Below are 21,900 nucleotides of genomic sequence, written 5' to 3'. Positions count from 1 at the left end.
TTACATTATACAAACTAAAACTTAAAAAAATAATATCACTACATACACTTTAAGTTATTTTAGAAAATGTTCAAAAAATCCGTCATTGTTTTGAGTACATAAATGCATCTTTTTAAAACTGAATTTCTAGCTATTCCAACAGAACGACCGGTCGACAGAATTAAACTTCTCCTGTACCGCCTCTTCGAGTGCCTCTCTTAGTTCATAAGTTCTTTTGTAAACCTTGTTGTTAACCATACCGCATAAAAAATGTAAAATGGATAGGTCAGGTAATCGAAGAGGCCCATGCAATTGGTCCATCTCTTTCTATCCCTAAGTCTACATAAATATTATATAAATAATGTTTAACATTTCTTTCATTGTAAAGGGGGGGTGTCATAATGAAAGTCATGTTGGAATCATTCTATTGATGCGCGACTATCTAAATTTAACTTTTCTAACATGTCTTGAAAACCGTTCTCTAAAAAACGTAAGTAACGTTCACCGGTCAACGTATCCTCGAAACTATATGGGCAAGAAGAGATGCGCACAACTTATCTTAGATAGGAACTATCGGAAACAAGAAATAGCCATCTTATCTGATAGTCAAGCAGCGTTAAAGGCGATCAACTCAGTATCAATCAATTCGAAATTGGTCAAAGAATGCATAGAGAAGCTGAATAAATTAGGCAAAGAAAACAAAGTCCTCCTACACTGGGTGCCTGCTCACCAAGGGATAGAAGGCAATGAAAAAGCAAATAATCTAGCTAGGAAAGGAGCGAACACTCCACTAACTGGACCAGAACCGTTCTGCTTTCCAAGTGGTAGCCAACTCAAGGCGGAATTCAAGAACTTGGAAGATTCCATCCGCAACCTGGAATGGAAATCTTGCAATGGTCTAAGACACTCGAAGAAGTTTCTGAGGGCTTATGATCAAGAAAAATCACAGATCTTTCTGAGTAAGAACAATCTTCGGATTGTCACGGGGTTTTTAACAGGACACTGTCTCCTCAATGGACACCTCAGTAGATTGAAACTAAGAAGAAACGGCGAATGCAGATTCTGTGGGAAAGATGGGGAAACACCAGTACACCTCATCACTGAGTGCGCCGAGACGACAACCATTCGTGCCATGAATTTTGGTACGACTGATATTGGAGATGGAGAACTACCCTCTATAAAACCGTCCCAGATACTGGCTTTTGTCAAAGCCCTGGGACTGTATGATGAGTTATGATTCAAGAAAGGGGGACACAATGGATCTGTAAGGTCGAAGTGATTAACCCCCATCCCACTCATTCTAAATTCAAATTCTAATATGGGCAAGAAGAGTTGAACCAATAATCCTACACGCTTTTCTTCATTTGAAAAAATCATATTTACAATTTTTGTTTATTTTAATTTTCAAAGTTTGGATGTGACAGTTTCACATTTCTGTGAGCAACGACGATTGAACTTGTTTCCATGGCTAACTAAGTGAAATTAGTCAAGAAAGATAAGAATTGGCTATAACTCAGTAATTTTGTGGGAAAAAACATATAGCTTAAATCGCTGAAAATCTTAAAAAATGGGGCCTTTTATTAAGTCATGGCCAACTATGGTTCCATTTAAAAAAAAAGATGTTGTGTGGCATATGTCTAAAATCACAGGCTTTAGAAAAAAATCGGAGAACACAAACTCATTAGGGATGTGATTATCTACAACTTTTATCTGAAAGCTTTTTGTCTAAAATAGATTGTAATGGAATTAAGGACAATTTTTAAAATAGTCAAAAAATGTTTTTTTTTCGAAATATCTAGTAAGCCATGAACTTTTTCAAAAATCTGAAAAGCTCATATTTATGACCCCACAAACCTGCAATTCTTTCCCCATTTAACCGACACTCTATCTCCAGTAGTTTCCCAGATTCTTATAGAGAACATCGTAGGAAACTCACCCTGTATATAGAAACATGTTTTACTTTAAATTAATTTGATTTTGTCACATTTTTACACTATTTTCTGTCCGACAAAAATTAAGTGATATTTGCTGAAACTCCCTCTCTCACCGACGCCGACGTGAGATTTAGTGAGATTCGGCTTGATCCCCTCCCCCTCCTAATACCGTCACGTAATTTATGGGCGCCCACTAACACTTTTTTAACTGATAATAATGTTTTACATCGATTGACTAATGTTTCCTTATTTTTTCTTTGCTTTTGTAGGTAAATCTAAAGCTGAGCTGGATAAAGCTATGGAATTCGGAAGACGCGGTGACGACTACGACGCAGCTCGCCAGCGTATCGCTAGGCTGGAGCTTGAAAACGAGAGACTGCGTCAAGATTTAGAACTGGCACAAAGCAAAACCACTCGATTCGGTAAATAGCATTAAGATAGTTTAACCTTTTAGGATACTATAGTCACCCACAAAAAGTGTTTTTTTATTATTATAACCGTAAATATCTACTATTAGTGATGGGCATTAATGATTCTGTTTAGAGAATCAAAACATACGATAAAATCTCATTTTGAATCGACTCTTACGATTCGTTCATTTGAACAAACTACATACACAATACACATTTTACGTATGACATTATAAATAGATATTTTTTTAATAACATTCGCATCGCTTGCCTTTTATTGCTTTTTATTTATTTTTTTATTTAGTATTCTTGATGTTTAGGGCTTTTTTTTGAGTCTATCGATGCCCTACGGCATAAACACGCATTCTCCATAATTACGAAGATGACGTTAAATTAAAATAAACTATAATATTTGTATTTAAATTATAATTATAATTAATATTTTATGTTCTATCATACCAAGTTTATATACGTATTAGTCGAGATATTAGTAATAAAATAAACTATATTACTAATACATAAACTTGGAATAATAGAACATAAAATATTAATACATACTAAAATAATAATTACTTATCTATATTTATATCATTCCTTTTACCTAAATTACAAAAGTTTGGGTACCCAAGGTCATTATACAGGGTGTCCCAATATTCCGTGGATATAAAACTACTACGTATTTTTGGAATCAAAATAAGTTCAAAATGGGCACAATTTACCTCTATACAAAAGTGCTTCGTTTGTCCGTTAGAGGGCATCAAACTTTAATCGTTTTTCCGATTTGAATGAGATTTTCGTGCTTTAACATTTGAATTTTACTAAAATAAAGAAAAAGTACGGGAAGGGTAAAAACTACCCCCACTCCCTACATACATTTCAGTATAAGTAACCACCCCCACATAATATAAATATTTTCCAACTCCACCGACGACATTTTCTTTTCGTAAAATGGTCCCTCTAGTATTTACTATATTTTTTGTCTCTTGTAAAAAAACTCCACATCGTATAGTTTTTGAAAACTTTGGCAAGATAAGTTCTCCAATTTTTTTTCCAAAGTAGACCTACAAAATATACGGGGAGTTCCAACATTACGTGGACATATATATTCCGTTCAAATATTCCGTGGACAACCACGTATTTTTTGAATCAAAAGAAGTTAATTGCACATATTTTACCTTTATACAGAAGTGCTTCGTTTGTTCGTTAGAGGGCATCATTCAAAAATCAACCCGAATATTAATTAATTTTAAAACTTCTGAATTTTTTAAGCTTTTTATGAAGCTTTATTGTCAAATATAACTTGTGATACTAACATAAAATTCCATATTTTCGCCTATTAGATTATTAGAGCATAATAGATTTTATGCGCCTCCATAGTATGACAACAAAAAAACAATTTTTGGAAGTCAGCTTTAGAAAAATAATTTATTTCCTCCTTATTTTTTACAAGAGATAAAAAATGTAGTAAATACTAAAAGGGCCATTTTACGAAAAAAAAATCGGTTGTCGGTTGGGTTCAAAAATGTTTGTACTTTTTTTTAAAATTTATGTAGGGATGGGGATTTCACCCTTCCCATACTTATCCTTGATTTTTGTAAAGGTCAAATGTTAAAACACTTAATAAAATATAGATATAGACACCCAAAATCTCATTCAAATCGTAATAACGGTTCTTAAAATATCTGAAAAAATGTGAATATTTTTTTTAAAGTTTGATGCCCTCTAACGGACAAACGAACCACTTTTGTATAGAGGTGAATTGTGTCTAAAACTTATTTTGATACTCTCTATATAATTAATATATTTTTAAACAAACTGTGTTGTAAGCAATGAATCAATTCTTGCAATTGTTGAACGAACGAACCGTAGGAACGAACGAATCTCATTGCGATCCTATTCAATTCTTACGAGCATTTTTTACGACCCGTTCGTTCAAATTTTATGGATCCGTTCTGTCAACGATTCAACCGAGTGAACGGTATTGTAAACCATGAATCATTTTTCACAATTTTTTGAACGAACGAGCCGTAGAAACGAACGAGTCGCATTTTGGGATCCGATTCAATACTTACGACCCGTTTGTTCAAATTTGATGGATCCATGATGGCCATGATTCATTTGAACGAGCTGTATTCTAGGTCCGATTCAATCCTTAGGATTCTTTTCTAAGACACGTTCAAATACTCATATTATTTTATATATACATCGTGCTATTTTATGGATCCGTATCCGCCACGATTCAATTGAACCAGCCAAATACTAAACGGTGAATCAAATCTTATGATTAATTTTTAATACTTGTTCAAATAAACGGCTCGTTCAATCTTTATCCTCTCTATCTACTATATTGTTTCAATACAGGTACCAATATCTACAGTAGTTCGCACGAATTAGACCGTATGCACGAGCGTGCTGACAAGACCTCCTCCGATTTGAGGAGGTGTCAAGCCGAATTGAGGGTGACGCAAGCTGACAGCGAAAGAGCGAGATCTGAAGCGCAGGCTCTGCAGGAAAAATTGGAAAAGTCGCAGGTACGTTTCTCTAAAAATAGATCTATGTTGGCCTTATACATTCTTGTCAAGTCAAAGAAAAACAAATCAAGAGTTGAAAGCCTCGGAAATATTTTGCTTTCTTTTTAAAAGACATATGACCATTTTCTCCGTACAGACTGTTGTCTTAAAATTTATTGTACTTTTATCGGTGAAGCGAGGACTACACAGCTTAAACTCAATTGGACCTCTTATACATTCTTGCTTGAGCAACGGGCATTATCTAAGCTGAGGTACCTGCCAAATTAATGTAAGAAAGAGTCTGACAATACTGCTTAGAAGAATCTACTGTAAATCGGCCACAGTAGGCCAGACTCTCCCAAGATTTACTATGTGACGGTAAGGTCGGACATTCGCACGGCATATATAAAGGATGTTCGAAAAATGCACGGCCAAATTTCAGGGGTATTTTCTTTTTAAAAAAAATATGAAAACAGGTCCTATAAACATGGGTCCGCAAATGCGTATTTTAAAATCACAGGACATTAAAACTTTTTGAAAAGTTGTTTTTTGTATTTATCTTAAATACCATTTTTTTAATATGCTGTAGATAGCACCGAACATCAATGTTATTATAGTTTGTTATCAAGTATTATAAGAATGTACAGGGTGTCCCATTTTGTTTGAAATCACACCGTATCTTCATTACTAGTGAAGATAGAAGGATGCGGTTTTCACGAACCTTTCACGAAAATGCTGTAAACAAACTTTTCATACTCCTCACTAAACCATTTTACTTTTAAACTGTTACTACTGAATCTTTGAATATATTTTTCTTTTTTTATATAACGGGATGTGTGTTTGCAAATACCTAAAATCTTACCTGATAACAGTCTTCGACATTATTGTACTTGCCACGATATATTATATTTTATTTATCAAAAATCTCTAAATACAGAACTCGAGAAGAGACAAATTCGGGAATCTCGGAGGACATCGTGTGGGGTCTATTGGTTCGAATTCATTGATTTGAAAAATAATTGTTTCAAAATATATTATAATATTTTCACAATAATTGTGAGCGGGAGTCAAATCTTATTGAAAGTATATTTCATGTAAATTAGCTAAAGGAATATCATCTAAAAGTTCCGGTAAGATAGCTTTCAAGATTGACAAATAGCGGTAGGGTGTTACGTTCGGTGATGAGTACCTGATATATAATAAAGAATTTATTAATGGCCCCCCAAAAACGAACTAATAACCAGATAGCAGCATATTTTTAATAATTATTTTGTTTCTTTTATTATCAATAATGGTCTACTAATACAAATGATCTTTTAATTAAAATTTTTAAATGTTGCTGTAAATAGTGAAAATAAATATAGAGTATTTTTTAGAAGCTCATAGCACGCCGGATTATATGATTTATAAATATAGAGGATGTTCCATTTGAGAAAACTTAACAAGTTAAGTTACATGAATTTCTCTATCAATAAATTTGATAGACAATGGTTATCAACCCGTGTTCCAGTGGATTACTTAAATACCTACAAATTTTGTAAAAAAATAAAAACTAATATACATTTTTTGAACAATGCAAAAATAATAATAACCAAAATGGAAAAAGTCATTTTTACTAGATCAAAAACAAATAAAAATTAATATTTAGCCAAGAGTGATCGTTCAGTCAATGTTCAAGATTTCTCTGGGGGGTGCCCAGCAATATCTGGGGGAGGGGGGCTCCCACGGGCCTCCCTGTAGTTACGCCAATGAGTGTGGTATATTAGTTAGTTTAATTCTGCGGAGGTGTTCATTGAGCTGACTACGATATCTACGTTAAAATTCAAGTTACAATTCAACTGCGATATCGGTAAAACATCAATGTTGCTTTCTTATTGGGTTACTGTTAAGTTGCTATAACTGAAATTTACTTTTGTTTATTTTATTCTTGAACCTCTAGACTGATATCTTTGATTTTATTAGGTATGCGAGAGACTGGCGAGAAGAGGGAGTTGTTGCAATAATATATTTAATATGGCTGCCTTCTTAGCTAATCGGTCAGCGTTTTTGTCATTGTAATATTCTTGAATACATTAATCCTATAAGCCTAAAGAAATTGGGATTGTTTTGTTAATACTTTCCTATATTTTTTAAACTAGTAGGTATTGTTCGTACAGCTCCCAATTAAAGACATCTAAATGACGTTTTACCAACGTCTCATGTCAATTATAGATCACGAACGTCTAAAATATTAAATAGACTCAACTATGTAGCGAACAAACAACATCGGCAACAAATCACGATCGATCGATAAACAAAAAGCTTTTCGCTCAAATGGCGGGTCCTACAGTCTATCCGTCCGTTTTCTTTTCGCTTTCTTTTATAATTTACAACGGGAAAGACGATGGCGCGCTCTTTACATTTTCTATAAATAACGAGATCCGGAATTTCTGAAACGTAATCGATAGGCGACGAGTGGACTGGAGGGACGTATATTGGGTTTGGGGATGGTTGGTGACTGGACGACCGGCGCCAGCAGACAGAGCGTCGAGGGCACCTATAATACCCGATGACATTAAAATTAAATATTGTACAGGGTTGATTTAAATTTGGCACCATAGGCTAAAACCAGATGGTAGGAAGATACTATACCGGGTGTTCCTCAAAAGTGGCTCACCCCTATAACTTTTTTTTTATTTTTTCAGATAAAAAAAACGAAATTTGATATGTTAATATATAACATAAATTAGGATTGATTGACCTATTCAATTGTTTTGGGTCACTTCCTGTTTCACCGTAAATGACTATAATTTTTGATTTTTAAAAAACACCCTTTTTTAAATCCTTTTATATAGTTTTACTTTATTCGATAGAAAAGGACACTGTAAATAGAATAACGTACCATATGTCAGCTTTTGACATTATCACGTAAAAAAATAGTATTTTCAAATATCATTCTAGTGCCATGCCTATGTTAAAAACACTAATTTTTAATCAAGGAGTATTTTTAATCATATCTCAATTTTTTCAAATGGAACGAGGGTGGCTCATTAGCATATTTGGTAAAGGCATTTCATTATTTGATACCACACACTTGGTATTTCAAATTGTCGTTATGAAATCGCATGTTACAATTTCAAACAAACCATATGCGGAAATGTCAAAAGTTGACTTATGATATGTCATTCATATGAGTGTCATTTTCTATCAAATGAAGTAAAAAAATACCGAGGGTGCCAATAAAAAATCAAAAGTTGTAGTCATTTCCGGTAAAACAGGAAGTGACCGAAAACAATTGAATACGTCAATCAATCCTAATGTATGTCATATACTAACATACCAAATCTCGTTTTTTTATCTGAAAAAATAAAAAAGTTATAGAGACACTTTTGAAACGCATTCGTTAGAGTTACTGACTATTGTCAATCTACCTGAAAAATTATTTTTTTTCTCAATCTTATTCAAAGGTCATATTTATGGCTTTCATATGTCCATATTCTGACATCTTGGTTCAATTAACTAATTTATTAAGAAACATAACGTTTACTTTTGGTTCACTTCATTTAAAAAATTAGCCTACGGCCACACAGAAAACGAGTAAATTGTAAATTAATTTGTAATTGTAAAGTAATTGTAATTAGTTACATCTTTCTAAACACTTCACGCTTTTGGTCGGACTCTCTTAAATAAACCGGTTATTGAAGTTAAACTTTTTTACGCGCTGGGATTAAAAATTGAAAGCCGTGACACACAAGGTAGCGAGATGAAAAGTGGTAACGATTGAAAAAGCCGTAAGCCAATAAGGAATTTGAGCATTGTAACTCGGTTCCTCACATAGGGCCCGAGCTAGCAGGCTGAAACTCGGAAAGTAGATACAGCTCTAAGAGCCCCATCTTTTCATGATATTCTGACGACGTTTTATTGACTGTGAAACCCCGTCACTATTAGCGAAAAAATCGTCCGATTCAATGACGTATCTATCAGGCAATCATCTCTCAACGTTTGTTGTGATAGATTGAAATAAGAAACGTCAAAAGTTGATGTCGTCCGATCGCGACCAAATTTGGTTGGTAGGCTATATGAGTGAGGCTGCACACGGTCCCATCTTTCAAAGGTGGATACGACGTTTCGTTTACATCTTCATCAGGGTGGGACTAATGATTTGATATTGAAGAAAAATATGGGTCGATTTCGGTATAATTGAGAAGAGCTACAGGATGACGCGCTCGACGTTTCGAAGCAATGCCTCTAAAGGGACGAAATCATTAGTATTTTTCTTAATTAGGTACTCGAATGAAGTCCTCAGACGGACAGACGGACCGAGATGACACAATCAACTTTTTTAAATCATTTTAATTTTTCACACGCATTACAACCTAATATTTTAAAGAATTTTTGGTTTGATTGTATTTGCTACTAAAAATCGCCCTGTAGGTCAAGTAGAAATCGAGGTAGTCCTGATCTGCTTACGGAGATAGATTGGTATCACGAATTGAGCTGCAAATGCTCAATCAGATTTTTCGAATCTCGTTTAGTTTTCGCCATAAATAACCGTAAAGCCATCGGAAATAGAACACTTTGTGCAAAGGGTTTAATGAGGTGTAGAACAACATTCTGATTCCGCTTCCTAAACCATACAGAACAGAAAAGTTCTATATTCCAACTTATGGCTTATTTCTTGAAATTACGCAGTGTATGTGTTTTAAAATTTATTGCCAAATATTACAAATATTGTTGACATAACATTCCTGTTTTGTAACCGCAATAACGATATATTAAACAATTTTTTCAGGGGGAAGTATACCGCCTCAAGGCCCGTTTAGAAAACTCTCACCAGGAACAAGACAGTCTTCGGGAAGAACTAGAGAAGGTACAACCTAATTATAAAAACTCTATATTAATAGTTGCGTTTAACCTTCAATATTTTTAAGGCACAAGCATCTACGACCAAATTACACGCCGACAAAGATCGAGCTTACGCAGAACTAGAGAAGGTATATAATAAGTATATTTACTCATTGTTCATTCTAACGTTTATTCGATGTGATTCTAGGTGAGGGAGGAATTGGAGCGTACTACGGCGACCTTGGGAAAGGCTCAACTGCAACAAGACAAGCTCCAGAATGCCTACGACAAAGCACAGACAGAATTAGACAAGCTCCAAGAGAAACTAGACAAGTCCATTGGGGAAACCAGACGTGTAAGCTTCTTTAATTTATCAAAAAAAAATTTAAAGCGTAGTATCATTGATTGAAAGAATTAGGAAGATATGCAATCTAATGGTCGAATTCGTGACAAAGCTGATTTGATTTCCCCTTACGTCTCAAGTGCTGTACGGTGTAGACACCAATCCTTCTGCGGCCAACGCATAAAACACTTATTTTTTCTAATTTGGCTAATGAAGCCATACCGAAGACGATGTGGAACTGAAAGCGATAGTGTTGCCATATTAAAATGTAAAATATTTTAATACGTTTCACGAAAAAACTTTGGATGAAAAATTCCCGTTTATGTATTGAAAATTTATTCGTGTTAAACATAGAATAAACAACAAAAATAAAAATTATTTTATAGGTACTGAATATGTCGTATGATCGGATAGAAAATCGTTTAGTTGGCTTGGAAATGACGATTATTGACATATACTTTGCATATAAGATAACAGCGATCTTCATTGCCAAGCCAACTCTGGTGGCTTTCCTTGTTTAATCATAATATTATATTATATTAAATTGTTTAATGATAGACAGTCTGTATTATTAACGTATTGTACCCAAAATCCGTAACTCTACGGATTTATCAGCAGTTCTGGCAACACTGCCTCCAGCAACCACTCTGTCAACTGAAAACAGAACTACGGTACAGTATTCTTTATCCGCTGTGCTGTAAACGGCTATCAGCGCGCAGCGGCGCAGATTTAAACTAAAGGCGGGCGGCCACTGCGAGCGAAACTAAACTAAGCCAAGCGAAGATAAGTTTTGTAAAAATCAGCTCCCATACTTTTAAATGCATCAGCGGCCACTTGAGCGAAACTAAACGAAAATATATGAACGAAGATTCAAATCGCAGTTTAGTTTCGCTCGATTTAGTTCGTGAGAGGTTTCAGCTAATTTTTCTCAGCGATTAATTCTATGATAGCAGAGACACAATACGAAAATGCAGCTTACTTAGCTGACTGCTAAACAAAAATCGTTCCCAGTGGCCGATGAAACTTATTTTTGTTTAGTTACCGTTTCTTTCTATATTCTCAGCTTAGTTTAGTTTCGCTCGCAGTGGCCGCCTGCCTTAAATCTCGAACAGACTAACCTTAACGCCAGCTACATCTCGCAGAGGTTTTATGCCACGAAATTGCCCATAATGTTACGCATCTTCTTATTTCTTCAATCAACGGTACTATATTTCAAAATTATGAAATTATTCGGAGGTAAACAACAGTTAAGTAAGCTTGAAAGTATTGATACTGTTGAACAAAAAAAAAATTATATTGACATTTTAGATTTTTTTTTGTTCTTTGGTTTTTATCTATATAAATTTGATATTCTGTTATCTGATTATATTTGATATTGTTTTAGATCCAATTAGAAAAAGAAAAAATAGGGTACGATTTAGAGAATATCCAATCGCAATTGGACAAGGCTCTCGGCCAATCTGCTCGCATACAGAAGGAAAAGGATCAAGCCCAGCACGAAGCAGATCGGCTTAGAGACAAATACGAAAAACTTCAGGTATTTCCGTAGTTTTTATATAGTTTTACAGTAGGTCCCTTGACAATTAGGAAATAATATTCAATATAAAACTATGTAGATCTAAACTTACATTTTTTTCTGGTTTCAGAGTACAGCGAATAGGTTGCAAAAAGAAAAAGATAATTTCCAAGATGAATGCGATAAACTGAAGGAACGTCTTGATCTCCAATTGAACCAAGTCTCTAAAATTCAAAGGGAAAAGACTGAAATGGAGACAGAACTGGATGTGATGAAAGAACGCTGGGAGAAAGCCCATATGTTGCAGGTATATTAGAAATATATATTTTATTTGTTAACTAACCTATGTAACTGAATCTATATACAATATTTGTATACCTACAGTTGTAAAATTTCCATTTAGTCTTCCCTATCATGTAGAATTCTAACAAAAATCATACAATAATTCAAGCACTTTATAAACATGATCAGTTCTACACAGCGCGGACACACTAGCTACACAACGCGGAAACAAGTACTTAGTTATTTTGAAATTAAAACTGGAGTCAGACAAGGATGCATATCTCCTCTCCTGTTTAATATTGTCCTCGACACTATAACGAAGGAGGCACTCAAAAACATACGAGGTTTACAATGGATCCTCACGAAACGTCTCACTGATCTGGAATATGCCGATGATATGTGCCTATTTGCACAATCACACAACGATATGCAAAACATGATAAACAAAAGATGAAAGGTTTTCACTGAATGCTCCACTTAGGAAGTAAAAGAAACAATGATGATTTCATTCATGTAGAATGTAGAATGAGTGAAAGGGGGTTAATCACCGCGACCTTCAAGACCTATTGTGTTCCCCTTTCTTGGGTTATAACTCATACGAAGGAATGGACTACTTTCTACGAGGGTATACATCCTTCCACGGTTGGGGTTTGGCCCTCCATGCCATTCACAGTCGAGGAGCTTGTTCCGGCTAAGGTACTCTTGAGGTGGTGGCTGGAGGATCTGTCTCCATTTTCTCCACCTAAGTTAAATAACTTGTTTTTTTTCTTAGGCCTGATACCGGTGTTGTCCCAAATCTATTATAGGGAATATTGTCTATTGCCTGCTTAGATTTGAGGTCAATTCCTATTGTGAGGACCTGATCATGGCCCTCCTTCCTCGAGTTTATGGCTCGCCAACTCCATGTCCTTACATTAGAGTTCCTACAAAGCTGGTGACGCGTCCCCCGTGGTGAAGGCTTTTCCTCTCCTTGCCGGAGTAGAGGTGAGAGGTTCTCGCTCAGTTTCTTGCCCTTTGGTGAAGATTCACCAGGTTGTTGAATCACTTGGCTACTTTACTCTCCTTTTGAGGAGTTTTTTCGGCCTTGCTTGCTGCTCCGCTAAGGTTTACTCTCATCGGGTCGTTTAGTCTGCCTGGTTACCCTAGGCCGGTTAGAGGAAACGGTAGCTTTTGTAGCCTATCGGATCTAGAGGTAGGACCGCGATCCTTACTAGAGGAGGTGGTAGCTTGTGTGAACCTGTGAAAACTGATCTCACGCAAGTGTCAGCTGCCTCTCCTGTAGTTCCCTTTGGAGTTTGTCCGCTGGAATGTTCTCAGCTTTGCTAGGTCTATCAATATTCTCAGCGTTGCTAGAGGGGTTTCCTCCAGCTTCACTGCAGGGGTATAGATACTTTTTAATATAATTTTATATGTCTGGAAATAATTCATAATAATTATTTTGGATTTACTAACATCTAACATTAGACTAATTTATTTTCGATATGATATAAACTTTGTTGATACGTTTACATGTTTATACGTTTATTATATGTTGATAAGTTTATTACATTACATTTGTTGATATGTTAATTTACATATTAATGAAATTAAACATGTAGTAGGTAGTAACCTAACTAGTATAGAGATAAAGAAAGTTATAAATTGCTAATATGATTTTAAATGTTTTATGTGGTTTTTCTTCTGTAAATTAACTATGTTCTCGATATCTTTTACAGCAAAAATTACAAATAGAACGAGACGATGCCATCACTGAAATTGACATTTTGAAGGAGAAACTGGAAAAATCCATTTACTCCTCCCAAAAAGCAATCGACGAAAGAGAAAACGTTCATAAGGAGCTGGAAAAGATTCTGGAAAAATACGACAGGTACAGGATAAGATATTTGTATTTATAGCAACCCGACTCAATAAAATTAAACAAAATTCAATTTTCTCCTTTTCATTTATTAAATTTACCCAAAAAGTTTAGGTTGGTTCCTATCAAGAAATGGAAAACTTTTTTTTTTTATATTAAGGGTAATATTATTAGTATTTACTTGATTAAGTCAGCTTGTTGGTTCCTCTTCGATTATTAAGATTTTAAGGAAATATCTCGGGAAATATTTTAATTAGAAGAAAATATTTTTTGAGAATTTAGTCAAATTTTAAGTAGAATAATCTAGACATAAAATTTATTAAAAAATATAAAGCTTCATTCGGAACCTTGTAATTAGTGGAATAAGTTAGCGGTTTCAATTAGCGTAGAAGTTTGTTCCTCTTATTTCAATGTAAGCATTCAGAACGTCAAAATTATTGGTAGTCATTTTCAATTTGTAGAAACAGAGGTAACAAACTTTTGACTTTTCCACTAATTATACTTCAAAATTTGCGAAGAATGCCATTTTGGCCTTTGATTATCATCCGTCAAGAGAATTTGTAGTTAGAAATCAAAAGTTGATTGTTTTATAAGCTAAACATTAGGCTTTATCTATGGATACAACTGACTACCGCAAGCTGTGTTTTTTAGACATTGTCAATGATCGTAAACTAAAAATTATAAAGTGTAATTGAAACCACTACTTTATTCCACTTATTGCGAGGTTCTGAATGAAGCTTAAAAAGTATAATGCCAATGAGGTTTTTATTTTTAATAACTTTTCTAACTGTCTAAAAATGAATGAAAATCTTTAAAAATAATCTAAAATATATAAAATGTCAATATTCCATGGGTATAAATGAGGTCTAAATTATAAGAAAATGCATTTTCTACGAAAACTTGAAGAGGTAGGTAAAAAAGGTATCTATTTAATAGACCATTAAATTGTGCATCTGATTCTCGTGAAATATACAGGGTGTTCCATTTAAATTAAACAAGTTATTGCCGTTTAAAGCTAGTAATTATTTAAAATAAATTTTTAGATACTCTGTATAAGGTAGTAAAATTTTTATTATTGCAACACAAAATTTAGTAAATAGTTTTCCATCTATGCTAGAGGAAACGTCTACCGCCTCTCCACAAACAGTATCATTTTACTCCTAATAAAACGATATGCTATTGTTTTAGATCTCAAAGCGATGTTTACCGGCTGCAAAACAAATTGGACACAGTCCAGGCGGACAAAGAACGCCTGGAGCTGGAAATCGAGAAACAACAAATTGCTGTTTCCAAGTCCAGAGACGACCAGCGTAAACTCCAGGAAGAGATCCAGAGGATCCAGGAAATGTACGACAGAGCATCTATGCAGCTCAGTAGGAGTAAAGAATTGGAAGAGAAGCACAAGGAAGAAATTGAAAGGGCAAATATAGACGCAGAGATGGTGAGTAAGCTTTCTTTGAACATAATGATTTAAACATTTCTATTTATTAAAGATATTACTTTCTCTGGATAGTAATTTCTAGAGTAGTAGCAGATTCACTATCGGTCATAAATATTTGATATTTCGATTTTAATTTTGGTGGTAAATTAATCACTTCTTTTAATCATCCGCTCTTTTTAATTATCGTAAATGATATTTGCACTTAGGATATATTATATTGTACTATATTGTAAAAATTTTAAAATGTCAAATTTAGAACTTGTATAATACTAAGGGCTGGCAAAAGTTAGTCTTGGGTCGAGATTTCCGTATGTAAGAAGAGTACAATGCGTTTATAATGTACTGAACAAAGAGAGGACAGTAAACACGTTGCCAAACGTATGAAATAAACCGAGAAACTGTGCACATCGCTAAGAGACGTGGAAGGGGATATAGCAGATTTGTCACAGTTGACCGGTCGACCCAATCAATAGCTTACTTCGGGTTTCTCTTATTACCGATTCTGAACCGTCCTAGAACTGTGATGCGTATGCGCAGAAGGAAATATGAAGACATTATTTCATTTGCGCATGCGCTGCACAGTTCTAGTACGGTTCAGAATCGGTAATAACAAGAACCCGAACAAAGCTAATACCTCTGTCAGTACTTAAAGTTCTAGGGAAAGGTGTACGTCATGCGTTCAGCTTTACGATTTAATTACATCTCGTGACACTTAATTTGTTTATTTATTAACGAGTCGTTGTAATTTTCCCTATAGCTTGATTTTTTTTAAATGCAAGCTAGAAACACTTGCATTTTTGGAAAAATAAGTGGAATTGAGTGGATTGGTGTTCGATAATGGTCGCGCTATTAGAACTCAAAAATCGATATCTCGAAATCTATTAGAAGTAATAGATTGGAGTTTTTTCAAGAACTTATGTGAAAATAACAGTATGTGAAAATCTTTATCAATAAAAAAAATATTCGATTGCTGAAAATTGCTATGCTCTAAAAGTAAATGGATGGATTGTTTACAATTTTTGAATGGAAAAAACAACCTTATCGAATTTTTCTTATGTAAACATATTGTAAAATATCCGATCTTTAAAATAAAAAAAGTTTCAATATCTGAAGTGGTTCTTGAGTTATGGCCTCTTATGTGTTAAAAAGTTGAGTTTTTTAATTATCGCGATTACTGACGTTTTCGCGTTATAAAAAAATGTAACACATGTAATGCCGACCCAAAAGTAACAGTTGTCAGCACGGTATATTATATCTGATACAACTCTGATAAGTAGTATAAGTACCCTTATTGTTTTTCTTGAAGCATAATCCCTCCTTTAGAGCGCTTTCACACCGCCATAATTGGTGCCGGTGTCGGAGCTGAAATCGATTGCAATGTAAATAAATTAGCTCCTTCACATACAGGGTGAAAATTTGAAAACGAACAGTATTTAATATGGCCTCTACCGATAATAGTATGAAAATTTGGCTAAACGCGTCAATTTACATATCAAGGGGGACAATTTTTGAGGCATTTGTTGTCGTGTTAGTTTCAACCCCTTGACCCCCAGGGCACCTACCCCTAAAATTTTAAATAGCAACCCCTATTTCTTTAACCATTTTTGTGTTTCTTATAGGATTCTACATAAACTGCATTATTTTTTTGAGAATTTTATAAGGAACACAAAAATGGTAAAAGAAATAGGGGTTGCCATTTAAAATTTATTGTTAGGTGCCCTGGGGGTCAAAGGGTTGAAAGTAACACGACAACAAATGCCTCAAAAATTGTCCCCCTTGATATGTAAATTGGCGTATTTCGTCAAATTTTCATACTATCGTCTGTAGAGGTCTGAAATACTGTTCGTTTTCAAATTGTCGCCCTGTATACTCCGATCCGGCAAAATAGTCGTGGACCGGCAAATACAATAGAATTAAATACACCTGTCGGAACGGGTGCCGGCTCCGGTACCGATTTGCCGGTGTGTGTGCAAGCGCTATTACTGTGTTCTTTTCCATTTATATACAGGGTGTCCCGGAAATACGTGCAGATAACTGCTAGTATTTAACTGGTAGTATATTTTGGTCCCAGAAACACGCCTATGAGGTTTTTTTGCGAATTTTTTTTTATATATTTCTTCACATTTTCCGGGAAATTTTAAAAATTTTTTAGTGCCACTTGTTTATTCACCTGAGATTTTTCTATGATGTTATTTTCTATTGCAGTGTTGCCACCTCCTACATTATCAATATTCAACATTTTATTTGTATTCACTGTAATTTTAAATTTGTACAAAAAAAATTATGAGTATTAATTCTAATCATATTAATGTCTATTAACAACAATTCTAGAAATAAACCACATTAATTATGTTTACGCATACCACATTTCTATATTTATTTTTAACTACATACAGGGTGAGTTTCCTACGATGTTCTCTATGGGTATCTCGGAAACTACTGGATATAGAGAGTCAGTTAAATAGGGAAAGAATTGCAGTTTTATGGGGTCATAAATAAGCGCCTTTCAGATTTTTGAAAAAGTTCATGGCTTACTAGATATTTCGAAAAAAATAATTTTGGCTATTTTAAAAATTGTCCCTAATTCCATTATAATCTATTTTAGACAAAAAGTTTTCAGATAAAAGTTGTAGATATTCACATCCCTAATGAGATTGTGTTCTCCGATTTTTTCTAAAGCCTGTCATTTTGACATATGACACAAACATATGCTTTTTTAAATGGAAACCATAGTTGGCCATGACTTCATAAACAGCGTCATTTTTTAAGCTTTTCAGCGATATAAGCTATAATATGTTTCTTTCACAAAATTACTGAGTTATGGCCAATTCTCATCTTTCTTGACTAATTTCACTTAGTTAGCCATGGAAACAAGTTCAATCGTCGTTGCTCTCAGAAATATGAAATTGTCATATTCAATCTTTGTGAACTAATATAAACAAAAATTGTAAATAAGAGTTTTTCAAATGAAGAAAAGCGTGTAGGATTATTGGTTCAACTTTTCTTGGCCATACAGTTTCGAGGATACGTTGACCGGTGAACGTTACTTACGTTTTGTAGAGAAAGGTTTTCAAGATATGTTAGAAAAGTTAAATTTATTAATACTCGCCCATTAATAGAGTGGTTCCAACATGACTTTCATTATGACACACCAACCCCAATCCCCCCACCCCCCCACAAACACACAATGAAAGAAATGTTAAAAATTATTTATATCATAATTATCTAGACTCAGGGATAGAAAGAGGTGGACTAAATTGCATGGATCTCCTCGGTCACTTGACCTATCCATTTTAGATTTTTTTATGCGGTATGGTCAACAACAAGGTTTACAGAAGAACTTATGAATTAAGAGAGGCACTCGAAGAGGCGGAACAGGAGAAGTTTAATTAAGTCGACCGGTCGCTCTGTGAGAATAGCTAGAAATTCAGTTTTAAAAAGATGCATTTATGTAGGTACTCAAAACAATTGCGGATTTTTTGAAAATTCTCTAAAATAACGTTATAACACGGCACATAAAACAATCGGCACGCCAACTCTACTCAGATTCCATTGTTTACAATTTCTATAAAATTTGACCTTGTCCGCGCCATTATGGTTTCCTAGTCAGGGCCGGATTAAAACGTATTAAAAAATTTCTCAGAAAATACGACAGGGCCGTATTAAAAAATACTGTAATTGACTGAAACTGAATTTTATTTAAAATACTTTTGTCCAAACAAATGAATCGTTAACCGCGCATACTTCTCGAAAAGTAAAAATGAAAAAATCAATTAAATATTTCACTGTAGAGAATAGACAATTAAAATTAAAAAACATGCAACTAACAAAAACATGCCAGGAGTTACAAACAAGAATTAAAAAATACCAATAAAATATTTATTGAACAATATAAAGAGGCTACATTACAAATTATGCCCATCAATGGGCATAGCAAATTTATTAATATTCAAATTTCACAAATTAATAAATCCACAATTTTTTTTGAGAAACTTCTATTTTTTCATGGCAGGAAACAAAGTAGGTACCGCATTGTATTTTATACGGTTACAAAGTGAATTGGTAAACATTTTAAATTCAAAGTGAACAGAACACAACCTGTACTTGTGGGCCTTATTTATATCTTCATTCAAGTCTTCTCCGTTAGCTGCAATTGCCCATGTTCTTGCCCTAAAAATGTATTGTTAACTTATTTTCGATATACTCATTTTATTTATTTTTATAATTTTATTTAAATTAATAATATAATTATTTTTAAATTTAATGTTGAATGTCTAGATACAACATTAAATTTTACTAAATATTTAACATTTTAATCTTACTAATATTTTATATACATATAGGGTGAGTCTTGAATAAGTGCAAATATTTTCAGGGGTGGTATATTTCGACCCCAGGAACACGTTTATGAGTTTTTTTTTGCTAAAAAAAGATATTGAAAATCGTGCATTTTCTTTTAACATCCCTGTATATTTTTCGAAAACTTTTTAGAACTGCTTGTTCACCGCAAATTTTCCCACGGTATAATTTCCTAATCTCTGATATTACCATAGTTACGGCTTTACTCTATGGTTGCGGCACTAAAAGGGATGCAAATACAGAAAAAATCTGGTGGCTCTCAACTCAACATTTAAAAATAAAAACATTTTTTTTAAACTTAAATAACTCGGTTATTTTGGATTTATCTGAAAAAGTAAGGAGAAAATATGTTTCTTTTATCGAGATCTGCCAGCCCTGAAAATATTTGCACTTATTTAAGACTCACCCTGTATATAAGTTTGTTAACATTTAATATAGATGCTGAACTTGTATATTTTTAATTAGATCTTTCTATTTAGCTGAATGTCCTAATATGTATACTACTGTTTTTTTTTAACTAAAATATGTTAAAATAATTAATCACATATGTATATACATACCTAATCGGATCTCTAGGAAACAGAAAGAAACTTTTATTGCAGTTTAGTCTTCTACTCGGGCAGTTTTTGCTGCACAACTTCGCCCAGGCATTTTAAAAACACGTAAAAATTAACGATTTAAAAATGTTCAGAAAAACAAAAATAAATTATATAACACAAGAAACGAAAATAAACTAGAAAAACCAAATATATAACACAATAAACAAAAATAAAACAACAACTATAAAATATAACTCAATAAATAAACGAAATAAATTAATCCGTACGCTACTGACTCGAATCAGCCGAAAGTGTGCGCAGTCGATGAAAGAAACTACGACACTGGTTACTTTCTGTTGATGGAAACCCTAATGGCGGCGTGCGCGACGGTATGCGCGTAGCGTTCCCGCCAAAGAGAGTTGGCCTGCCGTGTGATTTATATGCCGTGGTTATAATATAGATTAATAATATATTTTGTCTTTTTATAAGTAATAAATCATAACAAAACTATTGAAAACCGTTCTCTAAAAAAACGTAAATAACTTTCACTGGTCAACGTGTCCTCGAAACTGTATAGCCAAAAAAAGTTGAACCAATAATCCTACACGCTTTTCTTCATTTGAAAAACTCTTATTTACAATTTTTGTTTATTTTAATTCAAAAAGATTGAATGTGACAATTTCACATTTCTGTGAGCAACGACGATTGAACTTGTTTCCATGGCTAACTAAGTGAAATTAGTCAAGAAAGATAAAAATTGGCTATAACTCAGTAATTTTGTGAAAGAAACATATTATAGCTTATATCGCTGAAAAGCTTAAAAAATGGCGCTTTTTATGAAGTCATGGCCAACTATGGTTTCCATTAAAAAAAAACATATGTTTGTGTCATAAGTCAAAAATGACAGGCTTTAGAAAAAATCGGAGAACTCAAACTCATTAGGAATGTGATTATCTACAACTTTTATCTGAACACTTTTTGTCTAAAATAGATTATAATGGAATTAGGGACAATTTTTAAAATAGCCAAAATTTGTTTTTTTCGAAATATCTAGTAAGCCATGAACTTTTTCAAAAATCTGAAAGGCGCATATTTATGACCCCACAAAACTGCAATTCTTTCCCCATTTAACCGACTCTCTATCTCCAGTAGTTTCCGAGTTGCCCATAGAGAACATCGTAGGAAACTCACCCTGTATACTTAAAAATTAACTCTTAACATTGCCATATTACGAAGGAGTTTCAATAAAAGAAACATTCTTTTAAATATTTCGTTTGTACTTACCCTTTCAATGAGAATCAAACAGGGTAAAATTTAAAATTATTCTTATGAGGTTTACTAAAATCACGGTTATACCGCAAAATAACTTTATTCAGAAGTAAATTTAATTAATAAAATAATTCACCATATTACTAAGTCTGCGATCACGTGTCAATTATACTGAGATCATAAAAGAAAATACCAACATGTTTATAGGAATTCACTAATCGGAATATCGACAAAAGCAGACAAATAAACCTTATACGAACGACACACAACAACGCATTCCAGGAATTTCAGATTTTACTAATTATAGCTTATACTTCTTTTGACTATCTAGCAACACAGGGAGTCGAATAAGCTGAAAGACTTCGTGAAGAACCCCTCTTTCCTTCTTTTGACAAGATCTACCACCCTTTAAAATATCTGCACTTATTTCTGGGACACCTGTATAACATCATGTATAAAAAGGAAAGACACTCGCTTCCAACTTAACAAACATGTTTTTACCAATCATATATTATTCTCAAGGGGTGGTATATTACCTCTACTCTGTTTTAGACTATTCTGCCCTTGTGAGTTTATCCATCATTTTTTATAGTTGAGGATTACTGACCATTATTCAGCTAATAAGTTACCTCTAAACCA

The 21,900-nt window shown here is 33.8% G+C and overlaps 1 protein-coding gene across 1 annotated transcript in view; it reads left to right on the top strand.

Moving 5' to 3' along the window:
• The window catches only part of LOC115874809 (ELKS/Rab6-interacting/CAST family member 1-like), a 120,245-nt gene that overhangs the window by 74,364 nt on the left and 23,981 nt on the right, over positions 1 to 21,900 (top strand). Inside the window, 9 exon segments of the mRNA XM_030890108.1 lie at positions 2,183 to 2,335; positions 4,685 to 4,854; positions 9,605 to 9,682; positions 9,744 to 9,806; positions 9,866 to 10,012; positions 11,385 to 11,537; positions 11,647 to 11,823; positions 13,514 to 13,665; positions 14,842 to 15,094. Of these exon segments, the coding sequence (XP_030745968.1) occupies positions 2,183 to 2,335; positions 4,685 to 4,854; positions 9,605 to 9,682; positions 9,744 to 9,806; positions 9,866 to 10,012; positions 11,385 to 11,537; positions 11,647 to 11,823; positions 13,514 to 13,665; positions 14,842 to 15,094 (1,346 nt within the window).

Source organism: Sitophilus oryzae, unplaced genomic scaffold (genome assembly GCF_002938485.1).
Source record: "Sitophilus oryzae breed Bouriz unplaced genomic scaffold, Soryzae_2.0 scaffold_1297_pilon_pilon, whole genome shotgun sequence".
Taxonomy (NCBI): Eukaryota; Metazoa; Arthropoda; class Insecta; order Coleoptera; family Curculionidae; genus Sitophilus; species Sitophilus oryzae.
Note: the sequence above shows the minus strand (reverse complement) of the source record. Positions and strands in the feature narration are given on the sequence as shown.